We start from the raw sequence: 22,914 nt of genomic DNA on the forward strand, positions 1-22,914 counted from the left end.
CATTGGGCTTGATGGATCAAATATATTTATCTTTTAATTAATTCATACTTATTGCTTATGTAAGTCTTTAAGGCAATTCTATTTAAAGTCATATAAGCCTCAAAAGCAAGTCCAATTAAATCATGTAAGCATTTAAGGCTAGTCCAATTAAGTCTTGTAAGTATTTAAAATAAATCTTAGTATGAGTCTTGTAAGCATTTAGGGCTGGTCCTAATAGGACTCATTGTACCCGACATATATATATAAGAGGATTGAGTTTCTTTTTTTAATTATTATCCAAACATTTAATGAAGAATTAAGAATTATGTTTTAGAATTAGATTATCTTAGAAATAAGAGTAAAATAATCTAAGAGTAGAAGTAATTTGATCATAACCGTTTATTTTTCTATGAGTAAATCTAATTCAAAATCATAATTCTATCTCCAAATTCTAGCCACCATCATCTCCATGAAACATCATGTTGTACGGTCATCCACCACCACCATTCACCGCAATGTCACATATTTCCAATTTTGTCTCGTTCTAACCTTCCCTTATTATTTTATTTTGTTTCACCTCGGCCTTGCAATCATGTGAACCGAAAGTCGTTAGATCCTTAACCTCCGAGGCTTCCTTCTATAAAAATAACAATTTTTTTTACATTCAGAATTTTTTTAGATCCGATTCGTTAACACATGCATGCCACCAAGTCGCTGCCAAAGCTCGTGTGTTCGTGGTTTCACTTTTTGGAAAAGCTTTCCACTTTTGATAAGAATGGATATGCCCCTAATTGTTATCTTAAGCCAAACTTAACTTCAACATGGTGTATATCTTATCTTCTAAAACTTTGACATGAAATGATAAGTTTTATAATATTTTTCCTATCCTGTATGCCTGTATGGCCCTAAGCCAACTTCACGTGGGCCAGAGTTAGTGTACATAAAACCACAAACAAGAACCTCACTGGCTATTTTGTGCATACGAAAGATTTTTTTGTTTTTTGTTTTTTGTTTTTTGTTGGGCAGTGTGGATTTAGGCTCAAGCCATAGTTTTAACCTAATGAACTGCAAAATTAGCACATAGATATCCAGCATTTCTTAAAGTGCTTTACAGGTACATACACATAAGCGGCATAGCCATCAAATCATGGCAAAAAATAACAAAGTTTCTGATGCAGGGAATGCCAGAAATGAAAGAACGGCACAACATATGAACAAATAAATTTATGGATATCTGGTTTACATATAAATGAATATCTTTGGCAGTTACAATAAAAATACCAGCAATATGCTGCAGTGGCAAACTACAAATAACATATCTGAATAATTGAATTCCTTCAGACTATGTATGAAAACTTTTTTAACGAGGCAAATGGATGAACATGGACAGTGTGGCTGCAGTAAATTCGAGAGAGGAACATCTTCTGGTACCCCCCTTAATCCCTTATCCTAATGGAACACTTCTCTCCGTGTGGGTATCTAGCCACGAGATGATGTCGTCGAGAACTTGGAATATCGTATCATCAGGTTCGCCTTCCAGGAGAGAATGATAAGCATCTTTGTAAAGACAGAGCTTCTTGTCCGGGCTACTTGCCTTATCATACAGCGCCTTGCTCACTGAAGGATCAGTAACAATATCAGCCTCGCCATGTAGAATTATTAGCGGCAAAGATACCTGAAACAGGAATGAGATTTGCTATAGTTCTGCTATATCAGATAGAAGGAATTTAACAGGAACAATGATGCATAAACAAAAATATCCAAAAGAATAGATGCCTCTGGAGTATATGGTCATTTCCTTAAACTATTGGAAGAGCAAACAACTCTACCATTCATTTCATGGTCAGGCAGAGTTCAAGCCAAGTATTTAGAGATCTAGCATAATGAGTCAGCTAGGAGATATACTTGCAGCAAGGGTGTACAACCAAAGAATTATAATATCGGTTATATCCAACCTTCCTTTTACTTAAAAACAACAATCAATAAGTTTATGAATATAAAGAATATGACAAAAGATTTAGAATGAAACACATACTGGCAATATTAGTATCCTGTATATGTGATATCTAGAAAGTATCCAAGAGGTACTAGAAACCATATTAAAAAAAGTTGTATATAGGAAGAAGTATACAAAAAAATCACAATGAATTGTCAATGTGATCCAATACAAAACACTTACAGCATGTAAAGGCCCATATTTCTAATCTTCTGCCTCTTTTTAAAAGAAGCTGGTGACTTATCTAAAATTAAGCTTTTTACCACAAGTTGAATGGAAATTTGGCAAGACAAAATTAACATAGCAAACAAATAAGGGAAACCTTTAAGGGTCTAGACAGAATGCCTATGTGACTAGGAAGGTGCACCAAACTTGATTTGCCTAAATTTTATCCAGTTTTTACATGAAATTTTGACCTGCAAACGTTTACATTGTATTGAACCGTTGTCGCAAATAAAAAATATTTTACCTTCTGGTGTCATTGCAAAAGATCAGAGCATGGTATACTTCTATACCAGATACACAAATGTATAAATGATAAATGGAAATTTTATTCAACTATCTAGCTCATAGATTTAATCTTCGCAAAAAGGATACAATTACTTTCACATCTATTATACTAATAAAACTATGAGAAATATTTCTATATATTTTTTCTAAAAATGGAGACGTTGTGTATGGCACCAAATATTTAAGCTACTTGTGGACTGCAGTTTGAAACTTTGAATCCTGCATTTCTACTATTTGAAACCTGCTTTTTGTGTAAAATTTAGAACAAGCCACCCCAACTAATGTTATGCATAGGATCGTTTGTGTGGACAACATAGAAAAGGAAATATTTCATTATTCACTATAGTAATTCTAGAAAAGTTGGCTTAACTTAGGATAAAATGAATCCAAAATGTAATAAGAGAAGAGTTGCATAGTTGAAAAATTGAGCTAACACTCATACATCTTCAAGTCGGCGTTCTATCTCTTGGGTAGTTCTAAGCAACTCTAATGCTGTTCTGAGCCGTGGTTTATCCTTGTAAGCAATGACATTGTAAGAAGTCTGCATACAACAACTCAAGAGAAACATTAACACATTAGTATGAAACTATGAATGCAAATTTTGAGTTAAAAGGCAAGGTTGCAAGATAGAGATATCTATAACATCAATTGTAGAAAGATTATATTTCAGTTACACAGATAAATTACAATCTGCATCAGGTAAATATAAGTCACATGAATCAAATGGATCATCAAATCTTGCTCTCGCTTTTTTGTATCTTTGAATAGGAAGCTCATCTCAGCAAGTTCAATTGTCGTAGATGGTGGAAAAGAACAAACCTGCTCTCGCTTTTTTGTATCTTTGAATGCCATTTCTGCTAAATCTTTTTGAGGAACCAACTTCCCTTTTGGAAGAATTTTGGCCATACAGATTAGAATTTTCTGAACGGGCCAAGGTGGAACAACATCTTCTGCCATCTACTAGAAATTGTTAACAGTTATTAAGAAGTGGTACACAATATCAAAGCAGTTTGCAAGAAAATTAGGAATAATTACTTTGCACATTGGTGCAACTAACACTGCACCATCCCATGCATTGGGCTGTTTGAAGTGGACCTTTAGCGCAACTGCTCCGCCCATGGATTGCCCAAACAGAAAGCTTGGAATGCCTTGGTATTCAGGACTTTCTGGCAGTCAACATATTGCTTCTATAAGATACTTCACAGGATGTGATAAAACAAGTTTATCGTACTATAAATGACATGTTATTAGGCAAAATAATTCTTTGACATGAATGCACAAACATCTTTGCTAGGCATGAGTTGAGATCTGAGTTTCTGAGTTTAATGCATTGGCCATGCCATAATGTATCAGTCTATAAACTTTGATACTGACATATACATGTTGTGCATAAAATTAAGCATGATAACCCAAACTTCAAAAACCCACCTGCTATGGAAAAATTAACTGGAAAAGATACATGCTTACGGCAAGGGGTTGTATCATTGGTAACTTAAATCTTTGTTATGAGTACAACTGGAGTAGCATGAAATTAAGCCATATAACTGTGCAACCAACAGTAACATTTGTAAATAGAAGATCCGTTCAGATATGCCCATCGAAAAACTTGTAATGTATCTGATAAACTATAAAGAGAAAAAGGTGCAGTAAATTCTGAGATTAGAGAAGCACACTCAAGGGTTGTGCCAATTGGCATGTCCCGTGCTAGTGGGGTGCCAACACATGACATAGCTGAGGCACACCACCTTGTGCCGATGTGATTCACCTTGTTCTATCGTGTGTTGCTACTTATATCACCTGCATTGTTCGATATGGGTAGAATACCTAGCAACACATCCATTTAGATTACTTAAGAGACCCTTTTCGCAGGTAGCCTTATTTCCAAACCATAATGAAGAATAGGAGAAAGAGGGATACATGAAAGGAGAAGGGAGATCCAAGGATGGGAACTTCAAATCCAATCAAAAAATATATTAATATTATCATTTTCTCTTCCTTTTTTTTCTAATTAGAAACCAAATCTGAGATTAATTATCCAAAATGTACCAAAATGAAGCTAGATCTATCATTTGTAAAAGTCATTCTACATAGATCTATCACAAATGCTAGATCTATGCAAAATACTTTTCAAAACATAGGAATCGAAAGGAAAACATAATTTTCCACAAAATTCCCAAAACTTTCAAAAATTATGAAATTAATATGTACAAAATTTTCAATTTAGGTCAAAATTGGTGTAGAAATATTACAAACCAGCTTGATCTGATTTATAACAATTCTAAATAGATTTAAGTACGGAAGTTCAAGGGTTATTACAGATTATCTAACCGTTGGATCTTTTTCAAATTTGGATATGTTATTGCTTGGGGCAAGAGCTTTCCAACAGATCCAAGATCTTAGGATTTTACCAATTAGATCTTGAGTTATTGACCAAATAGTGGCTGAAGATCAATATGTATTCTGCTACTCGAGAGGAAGAGAAGATGAGAAAGAAAAGGCCGGCCCTTAAAAAACAAGGTTAGTGTGGGCTGGACGAGACCTTGCCAACGAAAGAGATGGTGTCGATTAGTGAAGGAGGTGGGAGAAGTTGTAGCCTTCGGCTAAGATGAGAGAGGAGATAGACAAGGGCTTAAGCCAATAAATCTTCCTTAATTGATTGCTTGATTAAATTAGGGCGGCACTCCATCTCATACTAGAATTTGTGTTAAGGGCTTACATTAGAGATAAATATGACTTAATTAAATCAATTTTCTTATCTATCTCAGATTAGTTCTTCATTCTGTCGCAAATAGAGTCAGAATTTAAGAAAGCTTTGAATATGAAAGTTCTAGATCAGGACGTCAGCGATCTTATCCAAGTGGTTTCGTAATGTTCGAACATCAGATTAATATTTGCTGAATATTTTTCTAAAACTGCGCAAAATATAACTAAACTGAATTTAACTAATTAAGTAAATTCTAACTTACTAAGCTCCGACTAAACTATATACGCAGAATAATTAAGATAACTAGACTCGATTCATCGAGCCCAATGTCCTATGATGTAATCTGGCTGACTCGGTTTACATCAAGAAACATGTTAGAGTAGCTCCATATGAGTTGATAATTGTTTGATATTGTATATTGAATCATAATACTACTGCTATTTATTTAACAAAATAGGTTTTTTACAATAACATATAGGAATAAAAGACTCTAATGTAGGCTTTAATACATATCCTAGAACCTAAAATATATATAAAAACACTAAACAAACCTATTTAAGGCATGCCTGTTGGATTGGAGCATGCCACTTGCATAACAACCATTGAGCACACTTAACATGAAACATGAAGTAAAATGTGAGGATTACATCTTAATTTCTAGATGAGTTAATTCATATATATTTAATCAATGTAATAATCCCTGAAGACTGTTCAAAATATTGCAAGGTACAATAAGTATTAAGTTCTCTGGCAGCTAGAATTGAAACACCAATTAGCTAAAGAAAACTATCAAATGCTTTTAAAATGATAATCTGACAAGATAAACCTTCAGATGACATTTATTAGAGTATCTTTATCTATCTTTTTTTTGGCATTTTATCATTTCCTTGAAGTGAATCTTCTAATTTGTTAGCTCCTCGCATCATGATAGCACTGCATTAGACAACACTTTTAATCAGCATTACAAGAAAGCCACAATGCCACATAGTCATGATATTGTTTACGTTGTGATAGGCCCTAATAAATAGGGAAAATTTTGAACACAAGGTAATCAATAATGAAAACCACTAGGATCCAAGTAAGCTGTAAGCCTTACATCTTGGCACTACGAAAAAAATATCCAATCTTCCTTGCAGCCTAGCTAACCTACCATTAATCCCAAGTCACAACTCATGGTTTATCAATTTATACTTAGAGCCTCCTCAAAATAATCCTTGAGAATTTCTCCTCATATGAATCTAGTTACTATAGATTTACATGATCCGCAAGTCCATTAGAGGTCACTTTTCTGAAAAAGTAAGTCCAAAAGTAGTAAACTAAGTCTAAGCATGTCTTACATTCTGAGAATATTTTGCATTTCTTGCCAAGTTCGAGACAGTGTGTAACATGTTGTGCTCTAGGTGGGTTATTCCCTCCCTGAAGAACTTGGGAAGCATGAACTAGATTTGAGTTCAGAATTCAGATCTCCACTAAAGCTGCTAACAGACTCCTTAAAGATATAAAAATATATAAAGATTTAAAGGTACATACATTATTTGTGAAAACCAAATCATTCCCTGAATCCAAGTATCTAACGGTCTTTTTGGTTCTATGTTTTTATCTTTTCTTTTCCATTGCTACAACTTTTGGAACTTTACCATGAACCAAACACTCCAGCCACCTCTCAAATTTTCTCATCTGTCCATCTCTTCAAAAACCCAGATTTAGGATTGATATGATCCTGCCTCGAAGTGGCTCCTTCCGATCTGTAACTAGTTCTAGACAGAAATTAGGGTGGGACTTTCGAGAGATATATCGAACGATCTTCCTGTTGAAATATTGTGAAATTTAAAAATATATTGTAGCTCTGAAAGAGATCTTTCTAACAAATCCAAAGGGGGCGGTCCGACGAGGAGGAAGGTGGCTTGGTTAGCTAAGTGTGGTGGTCGGCCAAGCTTGGTAATGATCAAACATGGGAGGGGGAGGATTGAGAGAGCACGAGAGATAGAACAACTAGTGTAGGGCGGCAATGGTGATGGTGGTGGTGTAGGGCTATAGTAGATAGTTTAAAGGAAAAGGGAGGAGGGAGAACGTGGATTGTTCCTTAGGATCAAAGGGACAGGTGACGAGGAGGTAGGTGGCTTGGTCGGCTAAGGGTGGTGGTAAACCAATCTTAGTGATGGTCGAACAAAGGAGGAAGAGGATTGAGAGAGCAAGAGAGATAGACCAACTAAAGTTTCAATAATCTAAGCATGGCTAACCCAGTTAGACACTACAACATTTATAGGTGGCTCCCTGGCTTGCCTCAGTTAGCCGTATCGAATAGGCTCGAGTCTAATTAATCCACCTAAGCAACAACTAATATACATAAGCAAATGACTAGAAAGTAAATACACCAAACATAGGGTCTAAAGAGTCATCTAATAAGCAAATAAAAGCCAAATATAAATAGATAACTAGCCATGGAAAAAGACGTAATTGTCGCTGACCACCTCTAGGCATCTAACTCAATGGGATTGAGTTCGCCCTCATGGCTAGGTCATAACAAAGATCTTTTATCGAGTGCCCTAAAAGAAGGAAAAAAAGAAGGGAGTTCAAGATGCCGGAACAAAATCTAAGAGAAAGAAAATCGTCTACAAGAACTTCAAGTTTATCTCTAGAATTTCTGCTTAATATCTTTGGGAACACCTTAACATACTCACCTTTCATAGAACCAAATCATAGCTTACAATGCTACCATAAAACTAGGACTATTATTCATGGATGGCTGTGCCATGGTAGGGTCCGTGCCGTGGCATTTGCCGGCCATGCCGCAAGAAAGGGAGAGAAAAAGAGGAGGGAGACTAGTGATGCTTCACTCTTCAACCTCATTGTCGCTATTCACCACCGTCGTCGCCCGTTGTTCACTGCCGGAGATGAAGGCGTCGTTGTGTCTCACACGGGGATGCGATCCGAATCAGCAACTTAACTCTTTATTCACCCGCCCTGACCCGCCCGAGGTCTTCTTCCTCCTCGATTTGGGGCTGGGGCTAGGGCATCCCCGCTTGGGACACGACGATGCCTTCATTGATGGAGCTCTCTGGCATGACGGGTGACGACGGCAGCAATGAAAGCTCGACAACAAGCAGATCACTACTAGAAGGGGTATCATGCAACACTACTCGTGCCACATGCTGGTACGCCACCGGCACACCCCGTGCAAGTTGACACAGCCATCGTTGCTATAATTACCTCTGTATGAAGATATGAACACACTTTTGGATGAAAACATGTCTCGAATTCTTGCATTACCCAAGAGAAAATGGTAAAAATAGGAGTATCCATTACTTCAACACATTTAACTATTTCAATAGAAGGCTGATTATCCATTCTTTATTATCTTTCACAATCCAAATTATAAGTTTTGTTCATGTCTACAAACACTTCTAAGAAGAATTCAAGACATTTTTTAGACAAAGATTTCAAAGAATTTAACTTGCCAATGTTCTCACAACAAAGTTGACAAATGTATAAGAATAAATGGTTAGACAAAATCGTTGATAAGAATGCAAAGTGATATCATACCTTTGATCTTGGAGAAGTGCTCAACTACATCATTAACAAGAGAATCAAAGCATGGTATATATCCATGAAGCCCTTCTGAAAGACCAAACCCAGGGTAGTCCAATGCAAAAACTCCATATCCAGCTGAAGCTATTCTTTTTGCAAACCCTATAAAACAAACAAAGTCAAATGCCAATGTAACATCTTATGATACTTGGGGATGGTTTAGAAGTCAAATTCACAAGCACTACGAGCAGGAAAAACATACCTTCACAGAAAAACGTGCAGGTGTCTCCATAACCATGACAAAAACAAACTAATGCTTTTATTCTAGAATTCTCTGGAAGCCAACATTTGGAGAAAATTTCCGAACCAGTAGAATTCAGCATATACGACTATACAAAAGCAGCTTAGTGAGTATCATATTTATAGCAAGTTGTACCAGTATCATATAGTATGAAATAAACACTATCTGAACCATAATTACCATTTAAAAGGGGGTATCAAGAGGACATTACTAGGTGTGGTCATAGTTTCTAGTTTTGGCTGATCCCGAGCGGGATTGGCTATAGCCGATCCCGATCTGGGTTGAAACCAGCCGTACAGGTGTGCTGCTAGCTACAACCACCTGCAGTTGCAGCAGCAGCAGCCAAAGAGAGAGAGGGAGAGAGAGGGAAAGAGGAAGAAAGAGTGAGGGAGAGAGAGGGAGAGAGAGAGAGAGAGAGAGAGGGAAAAAGGAAGAGAAAGTGAGGGAAGAGAGGGAAAGATAAAAAAAAAGAGGGTCAGGGAGATAGAGAGAGAGGGGGGAAGATAGAAAAAAAGAGAAAGTATGGGAGAAAATGGATACTTCAGACCAACAGTTAGAGGGATAGGAAAAAAGAGAGGGAGGAAGAGAGATTTTTACTTTTTAGGCTTTATATGTGAGTAATTATTATTTCTTATTTTCTTATAATTTTTTCTAAATTTTTAGAAATTTCTCAATATTTTTAAATAATATTTAGAATTTTATTTAATTAAAATAGTCCAATCCGATACAGGCGGCCGATACAGCCGATATGTATCGTTTTTTCGGACGGTTGATCTCGATCCCGATACTAATTTTCGGAACCCTGGGTGTGGTCTCACCTGCTCTTTTCAAGCCAATGTCTACCTGGCAAGGCATAGCCTAAGCATCCCTTCAGCCAAGAACTGTCCAGCCATTTACCAGGCTAGATTAAGAAGGACCACATTTTCAATGGTATATTCCATTTTAACAGCCTAGATGGTCCTAGGCTTTCAGTATTCAAGTGGAAGTGGCCCAAGCAAGGCTACAAGAAGTTCCAAGACTTGCCTCAGCCATATTCCTATTCAAGTTACTACATTTGTACATACATTAAACTCTGAAAAGATTTGGAAATAAATTCAATACAAGACTTCTTTGTCGGAACTCCTTTAACCCAATGAACTTGGAGATCATCTTGTATATCATCAGTGTATCGAAAGATGGCAACAGGTGGTGGGCGGTCACCCCACCACCTAGTGCCAAGGTAGGCTAGCATTTTCATATATAAAAATAAAATATATTTCATTAATTATATATGATATATAGTATATACCAATATAGCATATTATATGTATATAAAAAAAATTAATAGTGTAATTTATAACCATAACAATAAATATATATATATACATATATAACAATAAATATATATATATATATACATATATATATATGTGTATCTTATCAAATGCATCTAAAGTAATATGGGAGCACAAAAGCTACAAGAGTGGATGTGATAGGAAGAAAAAAGAGAGTGAGTGGGTGTGTTAGGGACACGCGGTAGCTAGTGAGAGGGTAAAGGAAAGTGAGAGAAAAGAAAAAGAAAAGAATAGTTCCCAATATGAGAGGAGGAGGAGGAAGAGGAAGAGCACCCACTTGTCGCCGCTACACGCTTGGCAACTGCCAAACCACCGCCCTCTAACCCTTTGCTGGGCGGACAGTGCCCCGCCTTGCCAAAGAAATTGCTTTGGCTACTTTTCAAAACCATGTATATCATGTATATACCAACAATGTACGAAGATAAAACAAACATGGAATTTACTGCAAGGAAAAAATTTCTGGAGGGATATATATAATTACAAACAAGTAATGATACATAGGGACTTCTGCAACATTTATAGTTAGTACCTCCATCGTTTTGACTCCAGTATATTGAGCCTGCAAGGACAAGTGGAGGGTGTCATTTGTCTTCCTTAACTAATGACAAAATAATCATTTAAATGATATTACAGGATACATCAAGTCAAGGTATTCTCCAGCAAAAAAAAAATGTTCACAAACTTTAATAAAGTAAAGCTTTGAAAGTAATAGCATCACAAAATTTGCTATCATAATCAAACTTAACAAACCTAGGCTAATATTTTAACATAAATGCTGATCTCAATGTTGAGGAGGTCAGAATAATATGTAGTTATAACTCATCTTTTCCATAAAAAGACTTAACGGCATAGAGTTAAATATGGTCAGATCAAGCAAATCAATCCACAGTGTCATCTACGAGTTTAACATACATAAACATAGCATTGCTAACCCCATCATATATGCCAGTAAGTTTGTATTTTGATTCTAGTGCAAACATAAGTGACTAAATAGCGGTCATTGGCCAACATTGTCATAATAGAATATTCATTTGTCTTCCCATAATGGTCCATATAATAGTTACTCCTGTTTTATTCTTGTATGCCATCACAACTATCTTCTATCAAATACTCCAACGCTCTAAGAGCACTATCATAATTCGTTTTATAAATTCATAACAATGTGTACTTGTGTAGATCCTTTCTTCTAAAAAACTTCTAGAAAAAAGTTCTATGATAGATTTTCCTAGAATGAAACCAGCTAGCATTCTCATAGCTGGTTTTATGTCTTGACCTTTGATAGACCAATTTCTTAAAGCTTATGAATAGGTATTAGAAGTCTAACTTTTATTGTACTTGTGCAACTTTGCATCACCTTTTTTTCCTAATTTACAGGTAGTAAGGTGCTGTCCCTGGTCTAGTATGTCATCTACTTAGTCCTCAGAATTGAATTTGGTCATATAATTAAGTCAACTAGACAACAATAGTAGACAACTATGCTCGAAAATCATCCCGGCCTCTTTCAAAGGGCTATCATGTTCCACTATCCTTCACTATTTTGAATATGTAAAACATTTATGACTTCATGGAACCTAATATTTCTATTACCTAATATACTAACACCAATACTTCAAGTATCACCAATCTCTAGACCTATGTGGTTTTCATGAAACAATACAAAGTGAGTCTAACTCTTTTTTGATCTTGATGTACACTAGACACTAGGATATGTGTCATACCAATAAGAGAAAAATATAAAGAGTGATGCGGACATCACTGATAGGATGTGATGGCGTATGTACCAGCGCAGGGGGCGCCGACAGTTGATGATCCCTCCTATAGGGATCTGGTTCTGATTTTGATTTATTTATGGTGTCTTTTGTTTATTTCCTATGTAGGGTGTTTTTTGCTTAATTCCATTATAGATCTATATATAGACCTATTATATTTTCTTTGGAACTTAATAAAAAAGTTTATGTGATTTTATTCTCTGAAGAATTTTGGTGTGAAACTATTTTCTTAGGGTGGAGGTGTGAAACTCCATTACTTTCCTTCTTATTTTTTCTTCATCTTTCTCCACCACGTTTTGCATCAAAGAGTCTATAGATCCAAAGATTGTCATGTCAGCAGCACATGCCATGTTGATACCCCTGTCAGCATGCCCTAGTGATCCATTGGCAGATTTACTGACATGCCTCTAATACATTTCTTAGAATTTTTTACATTATTTTGTTCTAATACATATATTAAATCCTATATTAAAGTCTTTTATCTTTAGATTTTTCTTTTTTGAAATTTGAGGCAAAATTTTGGGGAAATCAAATTTCCTCTTTGATTCCTATATTTTAAAGAGTATTATAAATTTAGAACCAAAATGTTAGATCTATATAGAATGACTCTTACAAATAATAGATCTAAAAAAATTAAGATATATCCGTCATTTATATAATTGGTTTCTAAAATGTAAACACTTAAGAAAATGAAGAAATTATACCTTTTGATGGGATTTGAAGAAAAAAAATCTTAGATCCCATCTAGATCTCATTTTTGCTCCTCTCTTTATGTGTAACTCCTATTATCTAATGTGGATCTCAAACTTAAGTTAACGTTTTGGGAGGGACATAATGTGTGTTGCTCGATACTATACCCATATTGCCCATAATGGGCGATACGGGTTCGGTATGGGCCCGGCATACAAGCGTGCCACTCAACACAGCCTGGCAGGGAGCATAGCAAGTGTCGATTGACACAGAATGTGCTAACTAACACGACAATCCTTGTACGGAACCATGATGAAGGTGAGAAATTGAGAATCCTCTTTTTAGTTCCAAGTTTCATTTCATTATTAGTACAACTAGTAAAATAAGTGGGGAGAGAGAGAAGTGAACTTGCCTGGCTATAAAGGAGAGACATATATAATCAATCAAACTATGAGGTAAATAATGATAACCCAACTTGTTGAGGGGAAAAGAAGATAACTATGTGGTTGTGCAGGAGATGAAGAGGGGAGAGAGCATGTATAGGGGTATCCTCCACAAGAATTTTTGGTGTTTCCTATTTCATGATAAAACTATGTACTTTCAAAACTTTCCTCAGCTCTATACAAAGATAGGAGAATATAACATCAACTGACAACCTAAACTAATCTGATTCCTTCTCAAACCAATTTATAACTAAATCCAAATTCTTTTAGATCGAAATCAACCACCCAAGGTCCGAACTTCTATAGAAGAAGATAGAAGAAGATAATGCAAAAACCTGTATCACATCAGATCTTAAATTCTATTGCCCTTTGATCCAACTTTTGAAGTATTTAATACATTTGGTCACTCTTATATCTATATGCTGATTCACTATTTAACATTCCCTCTCATATCATATCTCTGGACATTTTAATTGGCACAAGACATTCATTTTCAGCTAAATGAAAGAAGGTTTACATTTTAGTTGACAGATGTGTTTGATGATGTTCAAACCCAAAACCTGCTATTTTGCTACCATCTTCATTCACTATCTTCTCTAGAAGCTTAAGCTGATAGAAAACAATGATTTCAATCTTTTATAGTTTATAATTTAACAACCTTTACCAACTTTATATAACATCCTCCTTTACTGAACTCTCTTTTGGTATGCATAAAATATCACCTACGTCCTCTCTCTTCCTTTTCTTACCTACGCAACTATGCACATATTCTTCTCAGTTCCATTTTTAGTAAGTAAAATATGACATATACTAGCATATGCATTAGCATTAGCCTCACTAATTTCTTGGCTTCTTCCATAGCTTCAGCTATAACCTCACATTTTCTACCTTCTCACTTTGTTATTTATTCACTTTCAAACTATAATTGCATTAGCACTTATTCAAAAAAAAAATTCAATGGGAACAACTAAAGTTTCCATATTCCTCATAATGCACCATGCATGCTTGTTTTATTATCTAAGTTTGTTCCTAAAGAAACAAAAGACTATTCTGGAAGAGTTAGAAAATCATGCTTAATATCATTTCAAAGTTAAGCACATTATACATATTTGTTTCTTGCATCAATAAAACACAGATGAAGCCAAAACGGTTAGGACATTGTCGTAAGACTAGGAGTGAAAATGGGTCGGATTAAGTCCAAGCCAACCCGCTACCTGATCCGGATCGAATACTGATAAGAAAATCCTATCTGATCCGGATACGGATAGGGGCATAGTAAATGTCCTAATCCGGATCCGGATACAAAAGTCTTTTAGGAAAAATACGGATACCAGGTATAACTAATGTTATCGGATTCGGATCCGGATAATGAATATCCGTTTAACCGCTTATATAAATACCTAACCCTCCAAACCAACTGATCCACCCTAACTTTACCTTCTCCATCTCTTTCCCAACTAGTAGCCACCTCCACCGAAAATCTAAAATCTCTCCCCTCTATCATCGTCTTCAACTCCTCCTCCGTCGCCATCACCTCTCCGGCCTCTCCACTATCATCACCACTCCGTCGCTACGTCACCGAGCTCCGCCTCATCCCGTCCTCCCTCCTCGAGCTCGCCGTCACCAAGCCCCGCCTCCTCCGGTCCTCCTTTCTCGACCAATTTAAGTTTCTTTTTCTCCTTCTTCAACCTCCTTGCAGAGAAAAATCATCAAATCTAAGTTCCCATAGACCCTTCAAATCCAAACTAAGCTTGTTACTCTTTACTCTCTCCTCAACCAAATGGATTTTGCCGAGTTGGGTTTTGAGAGGATCCCATCCAAAGCGCCATTCATTTGGAACATGATGCATCGAGGTTATGCTGTCCATGGATTCTCTCGTAAAGCTCTACTTTTGTACTTGGAGATGCTACAATCTGAAATCTTTCCACCTGATAAGTTTGCTTTCCTATTTATCCCCAAGGCCTATGGTGCTTTCTCTGCTATAGACAAGGGCCGAGAAGCTCACGGGAGGGCAGTAAAAATTGGGCTTACATCCGATGTGTATATCTCAACTGCGCTAGTTTATTTTTACATGAAAATGGGTGACGTTGAAATTGCTCGCCAATTGTTTGAAAGAATTCCATTGAAGAATATTGTCAATTGGAATGCATTGATAGCAGGATATTCTTATAATGAGTTGGATTTGGAAGTTGTTGATGCTTTCCAATGGATGTAGGAATTGGGTTGTGAGTTATGCTCTTTCTTTGTCAATGCTTTCTCATGGCAATAAGGGGATGCTTCCAGACAATGCTCTTCATTTGCTAGAGAAATGTGTGCTAGTCCAATTTGTTTAAATGTGTTTGTAATGGGTTCATTGTGTAGTGTATATTTTGATTGTATGATGCAAATTAGAGTAGGTGTTTGTTTGGTGATTCCAGATTTTATGATGCAATTACTCACAACTATGGGGTGTAATTTGTAATTTCTTTTTGTGGTTATGTTAGCACTTTATCTTTTTTATGATTAAAAATTAATTTAGACCATATTCATTTGGGATCCAAATGTACTCTTATATGCAATTCGTATCTGAAAACTATCCAAAATTATCCAATCCATATCCGTTTAGTTAGGATATGATTTTAATTTTTGCTATCCGTCAAATATCCATATCCGAATCCGTATCTGGACTAAAAATATAGATTAGGATGTGGGTTGAGCACTATTCAATCTGAATCCAATCCGTTTTTACCCCTACATAACTCACAACTGAAATTTTCATTTCTGAAATCTTCTGAGATTAAAATGCACTAGAAATTTTTTTTTCTTGTGACTAAACCAATCAAAAATTGGAAAGGAACGAGTGATGTTGATGGAGAAAATCACTAGGCCTACTCAAATCCACGAGTAAAGCCTTGATCATGAGTTAGGTTGAAAGATAAGGGCCAAATATCTCACAAAGATTCTAAAAGATAGGCCTTATGATGGTGTTTTTTTTTTTTCGAAATTTTGAATTAGATAAGAACTTGTGTATCACTAGAAGATCAAGGTATCACGAACTCAGAATCGGACAAGATTTGTAGGTCGAAGGAAGATATGTGTCTGATCAAAACTCATCACTACCAAAAATTATTATGATCCAAGGTGGAGTTCTACCAAATTCCCTCATTTCAGACCTCAAATCAACAATTTTCTTGTTTCAACAAAGTTTTATTTGCTTATCCTATTCATATAAGACCCAAAATTCAATTTGGTTTCTTTCAACATGTTTGGGTTGAATTAAATTAGTGTCGTATGAGTTAGGTCAAAGCCTTCTATTTTTGAAGAGTTTATCTTTCCGTCATATTAATGCTTTGATCAAGTTGTATGGCATCATCATGTGGAATTATTCAATATAATAGAAAGCAGATTTGAAAATTGAGTTTCATGATAGGTTACAACCAGAGGAACTTGTGGATTGTGAGAAGGATGATAGCCTTGATCAAGTAGGACCACCTATGCTTGATGACACTATGGAGGAGGGATTCAATGAGAGAGAAGAGCCTATGTTCAACCACTATGTCGAGAGCAGTTCATTGAGATAGTAGAATCAATTCTATGTCCTTTTATGCAGTATAATATGCTTATCAAGGACTTGGCAGGTGGCATTGATGACATTGCTTATGACACATATCTAGAAGTACTAGATTTGAAGAATGGTAATGTATCTTCAATTGTCAATGCAGAAGATTTTGGCTTGATTGACAGGTTTGTTATAAATTGAGCCAAAGAGATCGTGACTAACTATGTGTGTAAAATTGATCGGAAGATGGTGAAACAATTCCATTATCTTGCTGATGAGTTCTCTCCAACCAGAACCGAATGATGAAGAAGAAAATAAGACCAAATACATCTACTAAAGAAATCTACAATTAAGCCTTCAATCATGAGTCAGATTGAAAGATAAGGTCCAAAGATTTCCTAAAGATCTTATAAAGATAGGCCTTGTCATGGGGGTGATATTCAAATTGTAGAAGAATTGGTAGTTGAATATAATATCAGATGGTGATGAGCTTAGCTTTAGAGCTACAGGAAGATGTGCTTCTTATTATAAATTTATAACTTGACACAATGAAAGCTTATTTAAGACCAAAAGGTGGATTTCAATCAAATTCTATTTTTTCCGGCCTCGAAGCAACAATTTTACTGTTTTAGTAAAGTTTTATTTCACTTATATCTTTTTATGCAGATTTCAGTATTCAACTTCATTTTTGGATTGATTTAGTGAATATTTTATGAATCTAGGTTGAAGCTTTCTACCTTTTGAATTTCTGTGTTACTCAAGTCTATTAAATATATTACCCAAATGGTCAAACAAACCTTAAAGAATCTTAAATACACACAAAAGGATACAGATAAAATGTATATGATGGTACCAGTTATGCAGAAATAATTTATAGCACAGAGAGAGGCCCCAGGGCAAATCCACTAACATGATGTATCCACAAATTTCATACTTGAGGGATCCAGTTACGATATTAAACTCAACGCACTAAATTCAAAAGACATGCATTAATTTCCCAATTCACCATATTTTGATAAAATCCTTGGCCACTTATACCCTCGGTATCAAGGCCAGATGTTTAGAATCTATTAAATTTACTAGAAGTACACGCAGTTTTCGACTAATAAAACTTTCTCTTCCACATAAATTCCAAATAAATGCAAGTTTGAAGGTTCTTATTAAAGAAACCATCTTTTTCTATAAATCCGATCACCAATTTGCCACATAAGCCATTCATGAAAGTTTTGATAATGACCCAAATGCCAAAATCCAAAGAAAACAAAAACCAGAAATAGAGGTCAAAGGCATCACCTTGAACAAGCAATGGTCAATCCCAAGCTGTACATCCTTGAATGCCTCACGCACCCGACGCCGCTCTGGTGCCTGATCAAGATTAGCTTCCAAAACCACCTTCCCCAGCCTCTCATCGACCCCCTCCCATTTCATCGCCGCAGCCATCGCCGCTTGCGCCGCCACGGATCTTCCGCTGGCGACCTCCTCCTTCTCGTGGAAGAAGGAGATCCCAACGCTACTAATAGAATCTATTAATGGTCAGAAGGTAGATTCACGAATTGAATATCGAATATTCGGGCTAGAGTGAGGGAGAGGTGAGTATAAATACCGCGAGGTGGGCGAAAAGGGAAGAGCTTGGCGAAGCATGGAAAATTGGATGCCATATAAAGCGAGAAAGAGAAAGTTATATAATATAAATGGATAAAGGTACGACAACACCACCAGAGAAAAAAAAAAGTTGGGGAAGAGGGAGAGTAATTGGACTAGAGAGTTTGGGCAACGAATAGGAAGGTGGGAGAGATGTGGATTTAATGGCAAAAAGGAGGAAGAAAAAGGTACCGCAATGCTATTTGGTGGGTCATGGGTTGTTGTCTTGCGATGAACCATTTTAGGCATGTCAGGTGTTAAAGAGAGAAGTCAATGCTGGTGTGCTGAGAATATTTCTTAAGACCTAATTGGAATCATTCCTGTCTACGGACTTATTTATTCTCAACAAAAAAATATAAAATAAAAAATTGGAATCATTCCAAACCTCTGAAATTGGGAATAGCAGAGGGATGATCTTTTTGCTAGGCCCCTAGAAACCAAAGCTTGGATCATTTTTGAAAAAAAAATGATCTTTATGCAAATATGCAAACCAAGTTAAACACTATATAATATTTAAATAATATTTAATTTGATTTGCTTGTTTCATTTTTTATTTTATAAAGTGTAGACTATCAGATTCAATTCAAGTATGATTCAGGCTTGATTTAAGCTTAATTTAGGCTTAATTTGAAATAAGTTTAAAATTTCTTATTAAGCAACTTGAAATGGCTAATAAGATAGTGCTCATATGGTTAAAGGGTCTCATAGTGTATCAATGTTCTGAGGCTCAAATTTTAGCGACATCGATTTAATTAGGACACTATTAAGTTTCTACTTCTAAAAGAAATATGAAATAAGTCTTGTTATGGACCAGATTTGGACTGATCCGAATATAAGTGTAACAACCCAACCTTAAAAAAAAAAAAATTATTTATTAATTAATTTTGGGCACGATGTGGCTGGCCATACTGTGGCCAGCCTTGTGCCCATGCAAGCTGCTCATGCATCTTGCGTGGTGGGGCACCACGTGCCCATTGCCACTGCCAACTGGTTGCGGCCAGCTGGCCGCGGCGAGCCTCAATGCCGCCGCTACCCCTCCTCCACTACCTTCCCTCTCTCTCTTTAAATCTCTCTCTCTATTTATCTCTCTCTCTCACTCTATAGAATTCTCTCCGATCACGTTCAAACGCACCCGATTGCATTCGAACGTGCCCTATCGCATTCGAACGCGCCCGATCGCGTTCGAACGCACTAAAAGACATACTCTGTATGTGCGAACGTGATGCAGGCATTTGAAGGCGGGCATTCGAACTTGCTCGACTGCGTTCGAACACACAATATTCATTCTCTGTATTTGTGAACCTGATGCAGGCGTTCGCAAGGGCGTTCGAACGCGACTTACATGAATTTTATTTTAATAAAAATAAACAACTAATGCAATAAGAAATGATCCTAACTAAGTGTATCAGCCCACCACGCTTTCCCCACCTTGCCCTCAAGGTAAAAAATTAGGGAAACGCTCCAAAATGTCAGTCTCATTAGATGGTTTGTTAAGCCACTCGACTAAAATCTCCATCTCTAATCCGGTACCATGTCGTCGTTAGTGCCTAGCAAGTACACGAACTGGCCCTATGATCTCTATCTCCTTCAATGGCTCCGGTAGTGACCTCATGATCTCTAATCCGTTCCCTCAGCAATGAAACATGGAAGATAGGATGCATTCTCGAGCCCTCCGGCCGCTCCAAATGATATGCAACCGGTCCAATACGCTCCGACACCCGAAACGGGCCAAAGTAGCGATGAGCTAATTTTTGGTTACGCATTAGACGCAAGGTCACCTGTTGATACAGCTGTACTCTCACAAACACCCAACTACCAATGTCGAACTCCTGCTCCCTGTGGCTACGATCATAAACTTGCTTCATGTGGTTTTGAGCAAGTTTAAGATGAGCACGCAACCTCCGCAATGTGGTGTTTCTATCCATCACCGCTACGTCCACCTTCGTCCAATCTGCAGATACGACTAGATCATAAGCGCATAATGTCGGAGCCGTGCGTCCATACACAACCTCAAATGGAGTCATGCCAATGCTGCTATGGTAGGCGGTGTTATAGGACCACTCCGCCCATGGTAAGAACTCCAACCATCGTCTCGGAATCTCTCCAACAAAGCACCTCAAATACTACTCAATGCCTTGATTGACCATCTCGGTTTGGCCATCTGTCTATGGATGGTAGGTCGAACTGAAGTTCAATCGAATCCCCTGCAATCTAAAAAACTCCATCCAAAAGTCGCTCATAAATACACGATCACGATCCGAGATAATCATGCGTGGCATGCCATATAACCGAACAACATCTCTAACAAAAATTTCAGCCACCGACTTAGCTGAAAACGAATGTGACAATGTCAAAAAGTGCGCATACTTGCTCAATCTGTCAACCACAACAAAGATAATGGAATAACCACATACCAACCGAAAACCCTCTATGAAGTCCATAGAAATATCTTCCCAAACACGATCCGATAATCGGACTGGTTTTGAAATGTTACGCCCCCACCTGGCATAGACACGTTCACGCCCACGCGCCCATACGGCACGCACAGCACACGTGATAGGTCGGGCGGGGCCATCACGCACAAATATACTCTTGTGCACATATAATTATGGCATCATCAAATAATACATGCTAACATATCTATGCTCACATAATCCGACACCAAATAAATCATATTATTAATCAAATAAACATATTAACATATGAATATCCAAGTCCATAATAATATACACTAGACCACTACATAATTTGGCAGGACTCACCCATCAAGATACAACTAAATAACTGATATACGAGTACACTATAATCTAACATGTATTATACAAATCATCATCTAACCATGAAGTACAAATATTAAATAATAGTACAACTCAATATCTGGTTAAACTATCTTCTAAATTATCTCATGCCTATGGCTCACCTCATCTTTGCTCTAAAATATCTCCCTAGGGTACCTCAAGTCGCTATCATGTATCATAATATCTAGAGGGTTAGAAAATAAATAAAGAGAGAGTCATGAGCAAAAGGCTCAGTGAATAGACCTTACCCCGAATCAGTAATGCCAAATAGAGAGTAAATCATGTACTGGATAATATGAATCAGAAAGCAGCATGATGCCATCTATGAGTATGTATATATGTATCCTCAATGACATATATATATAAATAGAATCAATTCTCATGAATGAGCATATTATATCCTCAACCAAAAATATATCTCATGATGAAGTTACAATATAACATCACCGAATATAACAACATATAATGTATAACAATCATGATCCAATGATACTAGTCATATCAATGATGATGCATGCCAACCACTAGATAATCGTATATGTTAGAGGCAAATATAATCTACATATTTCATACTATCACAATCATCTATCTCAACTCTAAATATCATCCATCATACTAGACTATGGTACCTGGCCCAAACCCGATACTCATCATAATAATATTAATATGTAATTATTCTAATTGTAGATTTATTTATAAAACCATAGTTTGCTAATTACATATTAAGTATATAATAGTCAATCTCTTTAGATGAAAAACAAAACGTAAAAGAGCTACATGTACAATAATATAATTTAAAATACAAGCACCTATATTATATAATATTATATAATTATACTTTAATTATTTTGTCACTACTACCCTTTCTAAATAAATTACGAGTTGCATATAAAATAATCTTTACTTAATCATGTAACATAAACATCAAGTAAGCCTACTATTATATCACATGCATAATAATGTATAATAAATTGTACATATATATATATACCTAATTATAAAGACATGTATTAATCTAATAAAAATATATGAAGTTAAAAATATATTTATGTACAAATATTTATAATTATAATTAACTAAAATTACACTAATTACACTTATCTAATAACCATGTTACTAAATATATCTATTCTTGAAAAATTAAACTAAAAATCTAATTTGGATTAACTAAATAACATAAGTAATTTAGACATGTGTTTTATTGCTAGAGAAGGTAAAACGAAGAGAGGAAAAAGCAGTAGAGGAAAAGAAGAAGAGGAAGAAGAACAAGAACAAGAACAAGAAGAAGAACAAGAAGAAGAAGAGAAGGGAAGGGAGAGAGGCTCACCACGGCGGTAGCGACGGTGACAGAGGCAAGCCAGCGTCGATAAGAGAAGGAGAGAAAGAGAGAGCTCAAGAGTGAGAGGTTATTGTGAGAGAGAGGAGGGTAAGAGAGAGAGTGAGAGAGAGTTAGAGAGAGTTGGAGAGAGACTTGTAAAGAGGGAGAGAGAGAGAGAAGTGGTGGGGGGGTGCGGCGGTGGTGGTAGCGACAGCGGCGGTAGGCCGACGTTGACGAGAGAGAGAGAGAGAGAGAATAAGTGAGAGCGAGAGACCGAAAGAGAGGGAGAGAGAGAGGCGGTGAAGGAGGGGAAGGGCGACAACTACAGTGGGTCGGCGGTTGTGGGCGCACGTGGCGCCCTCAAC

At 36.5% G+C, this 22,914-nt stretch overlaps 1 protein-coding gene across 2 annotated transcripts; it reads right to left on the reverse strand.

Moving 5' to 3' along the window:
• Nucleotides 1–1,170: 1,170 nt before the first annotated feature.
• Nucleotides 1,171–18,571, reverse strand: LOC140782817 (caffeoylshikimate esterase-like). 2 transcript variants are annotated; one of them, XM_073129605.1, is made up of 9 exons: nucleotides 18,396–18,571; nucleotides 18,086–18,315; nucleotides 10,882–10,911; nucleotides 8,980–9,106; nucleotides 8,733–8,879; nucleotides 3,521–3,651; nucleotides 3,305–3,442; nucleotides 2,928–3,026; nucleotides 1,171–1,654 (listed from the first exon to the last, which is right to left on the reverse strand). In XM_073129605.1, exons 1-9 carry the CDS (start codon nucleotides 18,448–18,450, stop codon nucleotides 1,424–1,426), a joined length of 1,188 nt encoding a protein of 395 aa, XP_072985706.1. In that variant the 5' UTR covers nucleotides 18,451–18,571; the 3' UTR covers nucleotides 1,171–1,423. The 2 variants fall into 2 exon arrangements, with proteins under 2 accessions (XP_072985706.1, XP_072985707.1); XM_073129606.1 differs by having other exon boundaries at nucleotides 18,086–18,305; nucleotides 18,396–18,514.
• Nucleotides 18,572–22,914: the final 4,343 nt, after the last annotated feature.

Source organism: Typha latifolia, chromosome 2 (assembly GCF_019914945.1).
Source record: "Typha latifolia isolate L0001 chromosome 2, TyphaL0001v2, whole genome shotgun sequence".
Lineage (NCBI taxonomy): Eukaryota > Viridiplantae > Streptophyta > Magnoliopsida > Poales > Typhaceae > Typha > Typha latifolia.